Source organism: Oncorhynchus nerka, linkage group LG16 (assembly GCF_034236695.1).
Source record: "Oncorhynchus nerka isolate Pitt River linkage group LG16, Oner_Uvic_2.0, whole genome shotgun sequence".
In the NCBI taxonomy this organism is placed as follows: domain Eukaryota; kingdom Metazoa; phylum Chordata; class Actinopteri; order Salmoniformes; family Salmonidae; genus Oncorhynchus; species Oncorhynchus nerka.
The window spans coordinates 27,195,714-27,207,498 of NC_088411.1; the positions used below are offsets into that span (position 1 = coordinate 27,195,714).

The 11,785-nt window shown below is 44.7% G+C and overlaps 1 protein-coding gene across 1 annotated transcript in view; it reads left to right on the plus strand.

The window, feature by feature from the left end:
* Nucleotides 1-11,327, plus strand: part of camkmt (calmodulin-lysine N-methyltransferase) — a 210,447-nt gene extending 199,120 nt beyond the window's left edge. Inside the window, exons 10-11 of the mRNA XM_065002550.1 lie at nt 1,180-1,311; nt 9,796-11,327. Of these exons, the coding sequence (XP_064858622.1) occupies nt 1,180-1,311; nt 9,796-9,897 (234 nt within the window). The 3' untranslated portion in view covers nt 9,898-11,327. The remainder of the gene's footprint in view (nt 1-1,179; nt 1,312-9,795) is intronic.
* The last annotated feature ends 458 nt before the right edge of the window (nt 11,328-11,785 follow it).

The window sequence follows — 11,785 nt, forward strand, 5'->3', positions numbered from 1 at the left end:
ACTGTGCATAACTATGTAATGGATTATACAGTAAAGCTACTTGAAGCTTTCCTAAATTGAAACCAGCAATACGTTGTACATAATACATGAGTCCGTTTCTGTTATGACATGGACTCTTAAAATGTAAACAACGTGTTGAAACTTTGTTGCTCCTTTTGCTGAAACAAGCAACAAATGAGTCTTTCGTTGCCTAGGCTTCCCACAATGCAGTAGCAGCACACATAGAAATATAATGAATAGAACGACCTTGGGCCCTCTATTCTCTGGCAACTTGAAGGTCTTCACTATTTACCACAGCCACAAAGTCTCTAATTTCCAAAATGTATCTTATTAAAATGTTATTTTAGATCTAACTTTTACCATAACCTTAACCATACTGCTAACCTTAAATTAAGACCAAAAAGCCCATTTTGACTTTGTGGCTGTGCTATCTAGTGGAAACCCAATTTGACTGGCAAAGTAATTGCAATGCAATAGTTTCCATGTTAATGTAGATTGTTAATTCAAATGATGTTAACTGATGTGGCTCATGTAATGTAATGTATTTTTTGTAATGTCACTTGAGTTGAATCAACAAATCACACTTGCTGCTTTTACTTCCTGCTTTGCTCTTCTGTGTACACTCTCAATGGCCTCCAGTCCACCCATTATGCCATCATTGTCTTAAATGGGGACAGCCGTTATATATTAATTTTATGTATATGGCAGCACATGCAGTCAGGAGCGGAGCAGAGGAGAAAACGTGCTTCTAATTATTTGAATATGAATTGTTTGCTATTCGAACGGTTATTACGGAGACCTTGATCATTTGGCTGGCCAATTACCATCATCCAAAATTCCATGACAGTCACAGCCCTAGAAAGCATATACATAAGCAGTTATAAATAAGCATTAACCTGATTCAGAAACATACCATTACACACGTAAAGTACAGGTATACTTTTGAAATGCATAGCTTTTTAGGTTTTTCAATTGTTTTTTAATAAATTGATAGACTGTGTATCTCTTTCTATATGTATCGCTCTCTGTCTCTCTCGCTCTCTCTTTCTGTTCTCTTTGTCTCTCTCTCGGTCTTTCTGTTCTCTCTCTCTCTCTATCTCACTGTCTCTCTCTCTTTATCTCTTTCTGTGTCTCTCTTTCTGTCTGTCTCGCTCTCTCTCTCTCTGTCTGTCTTTTTAGGGTACAGCCCTGGTGTTTGCCCCCACTAGAGGAGACACTCTGGGGGAGTTCTGTCAGCTGGCCGAGGGGACGGGGCTCCAAGTCTGTCGCTATGAGAAGTATGATGAACAGGTGTGGGATCTCCACTTAAAGGTGAGCGAGAAGCCTGGTATTGGAGCTATAGAGCCCTGTCTGACAGGCCCTGTCCGAACCCTGAAGAGAAATGTATTCGGTCCTCCAAACCCTTACAGGGAGGGGTCTCTTGTCGAAAAACATCAAGGGAAGGGTGCTGTCCAAAGTTTATAAAATGTAGGTAGCCCAGGATCAGAGTATAGTGCTGTAAAAGCCTTGCACATTGAGAAAGAACAAGTGCAGTTGCTATATAATCTTAGTGAAAGAGAGAGCGAGGGAGAGAGAAAGAGGCAGTGTTAAGAGCAGCAGTCAGTGTCCAGCTGGTTAATGGAAGCGCGTGGGCGTGGGCGGCGCCTGGCGTGTGGTGGGCATGATGGCAGGCACACTGAGTAGCCCATTCAACTGCCTGGAACCGTCAGAATGGACCGGCCTACTGAAGGGTAAAAGGGTCTGTCAACAGGACTCGGTCTTTCTCCTTTCCGGGGTATTGTATCCTACAATGGAGGTCTGGAGTACTGCTGGTTTTCTGTTATACCTGATAATTTATTGCACCCACCTGGTCTCCCAGGTCTAAATCAGTCCCTGATTAGAGCAGTGGAACTGGCTTTGAGCTCCAGACTTGAATTTGAGGTCGCTATTCTATGAGTGATTGAGCTGCAGCCTTTTGAGCTCCCACCATTCTGCTGGGCTGTGGGCGACCAAGGACTGATAATAATAATGTATTGGATTCATTTAGCGCCTTTCTACATACTGAGGTACTCAAAGTGCTTTACATACAGTAGTAAGCGGGAAACTCTCCTCTCTCTGGCAGTCTGTGAGGTTACCTAGGCCATGGGAAAGTCATTTATTCTAATGGTATAAATGGTTCAGTAGAGATTGAATGTGGTTGTGGTTAAAGCTTAAACACACCGGTAGGATTGTCAAACGTTTGCCTGGCAGCAGTACTTAGCATCTCTGAACCTAGTGTCGGCAGTCAATCTCTTTTGTGTTCACACAGCAAAGACAAAGTCGTCAGCCACTAATCCTTGTTCAAATACTCCAAACCAGAAGGTGGCAGTAGCGTTGTTTGGCAATGCATGTCCGTGTATGTTGCTTATGGTCTAGATTACAATGTCAGCTAGCTGCGCTACTGTTGCTATTTTGCAGAAAGCCCTTATTTATACTAGCCAAATAGCTACAGCTAGATAACTACCTAGCAAGATGACGAAGAAACAATTTAATTCACTCTCCATAATCCCATACTGCCAGTGCCAGCCCATAGTCAAATGTTTAGCCAGCTAACAAATGTAAACATATTCACTAGCTATCACAACATCGCTAGCTAGCTTGCTAAGGACACTGCACTAACTTGGGAGTTTATACAGGCAGCTGTTTCATTTAAACTAGCTAATCCATTGTGATGAATTATAATGTAATACTAGCTACAGTGGTTAGCTAGCTTGAAGGAAGTATTTAGTGTTGTGTGCATGGCGTCTGTGCACTTAGGTAGCTACCATCCCATAACCTGCATTGCATATGAAGTGTGACTAGCTCATCCGTGGATGTATGAATAAAATGCCCACTTTTTGTATTATTTGTTTTTGTTGGATCCCCCACATGGGGGTTCGTGCTCTCTGATTGGGTGAAAGTCAAGTTGTTGGCCACTGATGAGCATTGTGATTCTACAAGTAGAAACAGTAGGTTTGTTGCTACCGGGTTGGCACGCAGCAGGTACCGCTTTTGTTCTAGCAAGAGAAGGAACGGCCTCCCACTGTGATAAGTACATACCGGAAGTCTATCAGCAGTGAGATTATCGGTGTGTTTCATGCTTTAGACAGTTAAGGTTTGTTGTCTTTGTCCCTATGGCGTCATGACAGCTATAAATTATATAGACCGACGAGGTAACAGACAGACCTACTAGGTAATAGACAGACAGACAGTGGAATATAAAGTGGCACTTAGAAGCCCATTAGTCAGGGGATTAGACAGCAGGGTGGGGCGGGGTCAGGTTTCTCTCCAATTAGCAGCCTGGTCCTGGGACTGACCTCTAGGTGGAACTTGAGTCAGGGTTCAGCAGTTAGGATGGGAAGATGCAACATTACAGAATGTTCAGGTAATGACCATGTTGTCAGGTGGGATGGTATAGTTAGTATAGCAGGCAGCCAGTATCAGGCAGGTCCCCCGTGATCTAAGTCAGTATTCGACGTTCATCCATATCTGAGGAAGTCAGGAGAGGATGTGTGACAGGCCACTAGGGGCAACAGTGAGTGCTTTTACCTTCAAACAATGGACGGGGATGGTGGATGGGCATAAGCATCTGCCTCTGGTTCCAAAAGTGTTCGAATGATTAAGTTGTTTTTAATATTTTTGTTTTAAGCCTATCCCAAACCTTAACCCTTATTTTAACCATTCAGAGTTAATGCCTAACCTTAACAATTCTGAGTGAGTTAATTACTAAACTTAACCTTGAAACGAACACTTCAAAATTTGAGATTTGGAGCAACTTTGAAACATGGATGAACATCTAATTCTGACATGAGACAGAGCTTGTTGGCCAGTATATAGGGTGCCTCCCTTCATAACATGACACAGTATTTACAGTACCAGTCAAAAGTTTGGACACAGCTACTCATTCAAGGGTTTTTCTTTATTTTTACCATTTTTCTACATTGTAAACTATGAAATAACACATATGGAATCATGTAGTAACCCGAAAAAGTGTTAAACAAAATCTAAATATATTTTAGATTTTAGATTCTTCCATAGCCACCCTTTGCCTTGATGACAGCTTTGCACACTCTTGGCATTCTGTCAACCAGCTTCACCTGGAATGCTTTTCCAACAGTCTTGAAACAGTTCCCACATATGCTGAGCACTTGTTGAATGATTTTCCTTCACTCTGCGGTCCAACTCACCCGAAACCATATCAATTGAGTTGAGATTGTGGAGGCCAGGTCATTTGATGCAGCACTCCATCACTCTCCTTCTTGGTAAAATAGCCCTTACACAGCCTGGAGGTGTGTTGGGTAATTTTCCTGTTGAAAAACAAATCATTGCCCCAATAAGCGCAAACCAGATGGGATGGCGTATCACTGCAGAATGCTGTGGTAGCCATGCTGGTTAAGTGTGCCTTGAATTCTAAATAAACCACCGACAGTGTCACTAGCAGTGTCACTAGCAACCCCCACACCATCACACCTCCTCCATGCTTCACGGTAGGAACCACACATGCAGAGATCATCCGTTCAACCTACTCTGCCTCTCACAAAGACACAGCGGTTGGAACCAAAAATCTAAATATCGGACTCATCAGGCAAAATGACAGATTTCCACCGGTCTAATGTCCATTGCTAGTGTTTCTTGGCCCAAGCAAGTCTCTTCTTCTAATTGGTGTCCTTTAGTAGTGGTTTCTTTGCAGCAATTTGACCATGAAGGCCTGATTCTCCTCTGAACAGTTTATGTTGAGATGTGTCTGTTACTTGAACTCTGTGAAGCATTTATTTGGGCTACAATCTGAGGTGCGGAGTATAAATTCATTGAAGTTACTCTAATGAACTTATCCTTTGCGCTAGAGGTAACTATGGGTCTTCCTTTCCTGTGGCGGTCCTCATGAGAACGAGTTTCATCATAACGTTTGATGTTTTTTGCGACTGCACTTGAAGTAACGTTCAAAGTTCTTGAAATGTTCCGTATTGACTGACCTTGTCTTTGCTTATTTGAGCTGTTCTTTCCATAATATGGACTTGGTCTTTTACCAAATAGGGCTATCTTCTGTATACCCACCCCTACCTTGTCACAGCGCAACTGATTGGCTCAATTGCATTAAGAAGGAAAGAAATTCCACAAATTAACTTTTAACAAGGCACACCTGTTAATTAAAATACATTCCACGTGACTACCTCACGAAGCTGGTTGAGAGAATTCCAAGTGTGCAAAGCTGTCATCAAGGCAAAGGGTGGCTGCTTTGAAGAATCTCAAATATATTTTGATTTGTTTAACACCTTTTTGGTTACTGTATGATTCCATATGTTATTTTATAGATTTGATGTCTTCACTATTATTCTACAATGTAGAAAATCATTTAAAAATAAAGATAAACCCTTGCATTAGTAGGTGTGTCTAAACTTTGGACCGGTACTGTACATTGAATGTCCTCTATTAGCCAGTAGATTCTCAGGTGCCAAGGAACTCTTAACACACTCCTTTTTTTTTACACACACACACACACACACACACACACACACACACACACACACACACACACACTCTCTCTCCACCACCTCCTCTTCATTGTGCCCTTGATGTACCTGAAGTCTGCTGGGGTCTTTGTTGGAGCCGGACCACCTACGGTGTCTCTGTGTAGATAATGATGGGAGACCAGAGGGGGCGGGATAGCTGAGTCAAGTGTCCCACTCCCATGGTCTTTGTGCAATTACACAGAGGTGTGTGTGTTTCTCTGTCTGTCTGTCTGTGTGTGCGTGCATGTGTGCGTGTGTGTGCGTGCATCATAAGGCCAATGCACACACACACAGGGTCAGCTGCTGTGTGTGGATATAGCGGCAGGCTGAAGTGGCCTCATCATATCAGAAAGTGATTAATTCTCCTTTGCTTATCTTCTGATGAACATTCTGCCCCCTGTGTGTCAGCTGATATATGTGCACGCAGGACACACACCACACACACCACTAAGACTTCTATCACACCCAGCAGATGACTTCAACACACACATGCACGCACACACAAACACCATAAGATACACAGCCTACAGGAAAGAGGTGGTCAGAGACTTAGCAGTGTGGTGCCTGGACAACAACCTCTCCCTCAAAGTTAGTAAGAGCAAGGAGCTGTTGTCGACTATAGGAGAAAAGGGGAGAGCGGCGACGAGGCTGTAGTGGAGCAGGTCGAGAGCTTCACGTTCCTTGTAGTGGAGCAGGTCGAGAGCTTCACGTTCCTTGTAGTGGAGCAGGTCGAGAGCTTCACGCTCCTTGTAGTGGAGCAGGTCGAGAGCTTCACGTTCCTTGTAGTGGAGCAGGTCGAGAGCTTCACGTTCCTTGTAGTGGAGCAGGTCGAGAGCTTCACGTTCCTTGTAGTGGAGCAGGTCGAGAGCTTCACGTTCCTTGTAGTGGAGCAGGTCGAGAGCTTCACGTTCCTTGGCGTCCACATCACTAATGACTTAACGTGGTCCACACCCACCCACACAGTCAAGAAAAGGACACGACAGCTCTTCTTCTCCCTCAGGAGGCTGAAAATATTTGGCTTTGGGCCTCAGGTCCTCCAAAAGTTCTACAGCTGCACCATAGAGAGCATCTTGACTGGCTGCATCACCGCCTGGTATGGAAAATGCACTACCCTCATCCGCAAAGAGCTACAGAGAGTGGTGCGGACGGCCCAGTACATCACTGAGACTGAGATCCCTGACATCCAGGACCTCAATGTCAGGCAGTGTCAGAGGAAGGCCTGAACAATTGTCTAAGACTCCAGCCACCCAAGTCACACTGTTCACTCTGCTATCGTCCGACAAACAGTACCAGAGCATCGGCTCTCGGAACAACAGCTTCTACCCCCAAGCCATAAGACTTCTAAATAGCCAGGCTGCTAAATAGTCAATTAATTGTACCCAAACTATCTGTTCTGTCTCTATCTTGCACTGACCCTATGTAGTCATATATACAGTCACTATATATACACACTCACTCACACACACTACATTGACACACCCACACACATTCACATACACTACATATGCACACACACACACACAACACACACACGCATACTGACACAACACAAACACACACATACATACATTTTGCACACACACACACTTTTACACTCATCATTTGCTGCTGTTCCTCTGTTCTTTATTTTATTCATATTATTGTCTATCCTGATGCCTAGTCACTTTACCCTGCCTTTATATACATATCTACCTCAAATACCTTATTATTATCTATCCTGATGCCTAGTCACTTTACCCTGCCTTTATGTACATATCTACCTCAAATACCTTATTATTATTATCCTGATGCCTAGTCACTTTACCCTGCCTTCATGTACATATCTACCTTAAATACCTTATTATTATCTATCCTGATGCCTAGTCACTTTACCCTGCCTTTATGTACATATTTACCTCAAAAACCTCATACCCTGCACATTGATCTGGTACTCTCTGTATAAAGCCCATTCTAGTGTATTTTATTGTGTTAGTTATTTTATTACAATTGTTTAACTCTGCATCGTATTCGGCGCATGTGACAAGTAACATTTGATCTGATTTTTGAACACTTGCTTCCAATCTGCTACGATGTCAAGTCCGATCAGGTGGTCTAATATGATGCACTAAGAAATGGGATGCTCTCTCAAATCACTATACACTAATACCAAGACCAAAATATATGCAGTCTGAAACTCTGCCAAACACTCCACTCTCAGACCTGAGTTTATAGAAAATGCACTGAGCTGTGTGGCAGAGTTTTACGGAGGTGAATGTTGTGGACGTAAGATATGGGTGTTAGTGGTGGGAAATGTGTGCGTATGAGTGTTGCTGTTAAAAAAATTTAAGAACCGTTCTCTAAGACCCCAAAGACCCTCAAATCTGCAAGCCCCCCTTGTGCATGCACACCCACACACACCCGCCCCCCTGCAGCAGGCCTTCCCTTGTCTCTCCAGGATGAGCCGGTCTCACCAGTGTGGAGCAGGGAGACGGCTTCTTTTTAGCAGGGCTGCATGTTATCCTCTTATCCCCACTGTTCTGGAATAGAGCGCGACCAGCTGGAGGACTGTAAGGGGCCTGATAATGTGATCTATTTTCTGCCCGCCGTCTTAATCTTGTTACTCAAATGGTTGTGAAGAGAGTCATGAATTTAAATTTTGCCCCCCACGTGTTAACCCCTCTGTGTCCATATCCCTCTTTTCCTCTCTCTCCCTCTCTCCCAGCTGCCTATAAGCGAACAACCCCACCCCACCCTCACGTCTCCTTCCCCTTTCTCTCTATCCACCCCATCCCTCGCTCTCCGTTACCCAATCCCACGAGAGACCCCAGATGTCCGGTTCATCCTCCTCTCTCCCAGGAGCGCCTTCTCCTCCCCATTTCTCTCGGTCTCTCGCTCTCTCTCTCGCTCTCTCTCTCTGTCTCTGCGAAAAGCTAAGGGAGGAATGAGGGAGGGATAGACAAGGACGGAGGGAGAAAAAAGCAGGGCGAAAGTGGCAATGAAATAAATGACTTGCATCTTGGCAGCGGCGCGATTAAAACGTAAGTCCCGATTTATCCAGCCACCCATGAAGCTGATTAGCAGTCTGTGATCAGGAGGAACAGCTTTGCTTGTTAAACTTTTCACCTCTGCGAGCTCGCCAGGGTTTTTCCTCAACCCCGCCCCCCAGCCACACCAACCCCACCATCCCCCTTCCAGGCCAGATTTGAATGTGAATGCGGCCGTCCGTCCTTTGCAGTTGGGCTTAGTGTTGGGAGGCTGGCCTTCCCCGCATACAGGCGGGTCACGGGTTCAACCACCGGCCGGTTACGTGGAGGGGTGTGCAGAGAGATAACGCACATCAAGGACACGGGGGGGGGTCTTATCTGTCCTCTCAAAAGCCAGGAGAGGGAGACTGAGACTGAGAGGGAGAGAGGGGATATGTCTGCTGAAAGTAGCTGGTTGTTTTAGGAGTAGGGAGGGAGCCAGGCAGGGAGGGAAACTGTTGGTTGGTACCACTGGGTCCCAGGTGAGAGGAGGGCTGGGAGATCTGGAGGAGGAGTACTGTCTGCGATGCATCTGTGTCTGTGATATACAGTTTTGGGCCTTGGCGCTATCACGAACACCACTACTTCCTTTAATGAGACATGCATTATATACAAGTAGTAAGAGTAACAAAGATGTCATAAATTAGTCTATCAGAGGCCACTTCTTTTTTTCATTTTCTCTTATTCTCTGAATCTGTCGACTGGGGTTTCTGTTTGTGAGGGAGTTGATTTATATAAACGGATTTCACATTTTGTACAAAACTCACTTTCCTAAGTCCTGGCGTGGTGCAGACACCAATCAGCGATCTGATTGGCTGGGAAAGAGCCCGGCTCCTAGACCCTCAGTGCCAAGTCAGCCGAGGTGGGCACTGGTCACCACCGGGACTTAGCCCATAGAGAGACTGTAGCTTATTGTGTAGCTCATTGTGGGCATGGAGAGGCAGTATCCTAGGGGGCATACTGTACATGTTGCACTCAGTCCCTTTGTAACTGAGAGAAGTGTGAGATAAGTACCTGGGAGAGAGTCACTAGACTGATCCACTGTTTAAGAGAAGTCAGCTGGTAGTATCTGGGCCAGTTAGTATCATCTGAAGCAGCAAACTTCTTCCACCCCCTCTGACCTCATCCTAACCTGAAACTCCTGTGGTGTATTCACTAGGAACCAAACGGAACAAAACGGACAGGGACGAGATCTACCAGAATTCTTTCCAATAGAAACTCTAGTTTTCCTTGCAAAACGCAACTGTTTCCGACAGTTTGGACTAATGATTACGTGTGTGTTTCAGATGCAGATTGGAGGGAAGGAGGCATATGATGACAACATCCACTACCCTCTCCTCATCACCCTGACCCGAGGAGCCAGCCCCACCCATCTTCATCTCCTCTGAGACCCGGCTCACCATCCTCCCCTCGCTGCCCAGCCTCTTGCCAATCAGACTCCCAGGGTTAGAGTTAGGCCGTCTAGCTTCCTGGCAGTCCTGCACACCAGTACTTATGCCACTGTGTCCCTGGCTCACATAGGGGTCGCGGTTGATGAGATACAAGCTTGGGGATGAATTGTTTGATTTGTTTCCAGTATATATTTCTTGTATTAACTCCACTCACACTGTTGTGAGTTCAGTATTACTATTACATAACATTACAGAATAGTTTTTTCTTGACTTTTGGAAGTTTTGTGGCAACGCTTTGAAGAGTGTGTGTGTGTTGTGATGACGAGATGTTGTGTGTGGCTGAATCGGTCTCTGATCACTTGCGACCTTGTTACTGTGCAATACAACAATGTGCGATGTGCAAAACCGAATGTTGGAGATTTCAGGTTTCCCTCGCAGCCTCAATGAACTGTCAACACTGAGAGGGCTGAAGCATACATATAGAATCAGTAGATAATGTTCTGATGCGCTAACCAAGTAGTATGCCAACAACGTTTATGTATATGGGCATACCGGACAGTATCTTTCACTAAAAGTCTATGATGAACTTTTAATATATTAATCAACAGGGTTCAGGTCACTTCGATCCATGCCCAGTACCCATCCGAACAAGTGTTTCTGAGTGCACATCAAACTGAAAATGTTCTTCTGATTTGTCATCTATGCTCTGCAGAAGTGTCTTAAACCAAAGGTTCCATGGCAGGGTTCCACAGAGTTGAATGGCGATATGTGGTTCACTGTGAAAAGTGCTTCTCAGCCAATACCTCTCTGAGGTTGAGTTTCCCAAAAGCTTCGTAGGACCCAGATCTGTAGACCATTGCCTACAAAGCTTCCAATTGCCTCCAATGGATTTTCGGAGATCTTAATGCTGCGAAGCTTTTAAGAAACTCACACCTGGTCTCTTGCTCAATGCGCTCAGCTCTATAAGCCAAGACCTTCTACACTGTCTCCAGCTGAAACTGTGTTACTGTGAGATTAACATGAACAACATGATTCCACAAACTCACTGCTATATTTGACGTTTGTCCATAAAACACAAACATCAACTATTATTTTTACCCACCACTCAGCATTATGGTCTTCAGCTGACTCTGGTCTACCGACGCTGTGCTCTTTACATCCACCAACCTGTACTCTAACCACAATTGTATTAGACATGGATTGATTGATTGTTTTATTAGTCTCAGGTGGTTTTAATAACTGTCCACTAAAAACATACTGCTATACATTACAGTCCTCTACTTTTAGAACTAATGTTCTGTTCTGTTTTAATAATAATACCCTCCGAAAATAACATTGTCATAGTTGTGATATAAAAGTTTGAACCCTTTTTGGACCCCAGGAAGAGTTCATGGGGATCCTAATAAATGCAAAAGAACATGTCAAAATTGTATTATTTTATCAAATGTGGTTGACTTGATTTCAACATGTTTCATCTTGATCTCCTATTATGGGCCTCTGTATAATTCCCTCCTTTCAGATGCTTGGATCAGTTGAAATGATACTCAACTCATACAATAACATTCTCTGCAGATCGTCGTCATCCTTCTTGGTTTTCTCAGACAGTGGTCCCTGCTCTCTAAGCCTCTCCCAGACAGGGTGCTGTTTTCAGTGCAGGCCACAGCCCTTCTCCAGACTACTCCTCCACAAAAATAATAGAGGGAGAGAGGGAGGGCAGCATAGAACAGCTAATCCTGAGGGCTGTGCTGGTCAGGCCGGTGCTGGGCTGCAGGGGTAGGGGGAATACAGGGGAGGGGCAAGCGAGCCCCCCTCGATCTCTCTTTTGATATTTTGAACAGGACTGTTCTCTCCTCCCCACGCTCTGCCAGAGAGATTGAGAGAGGGA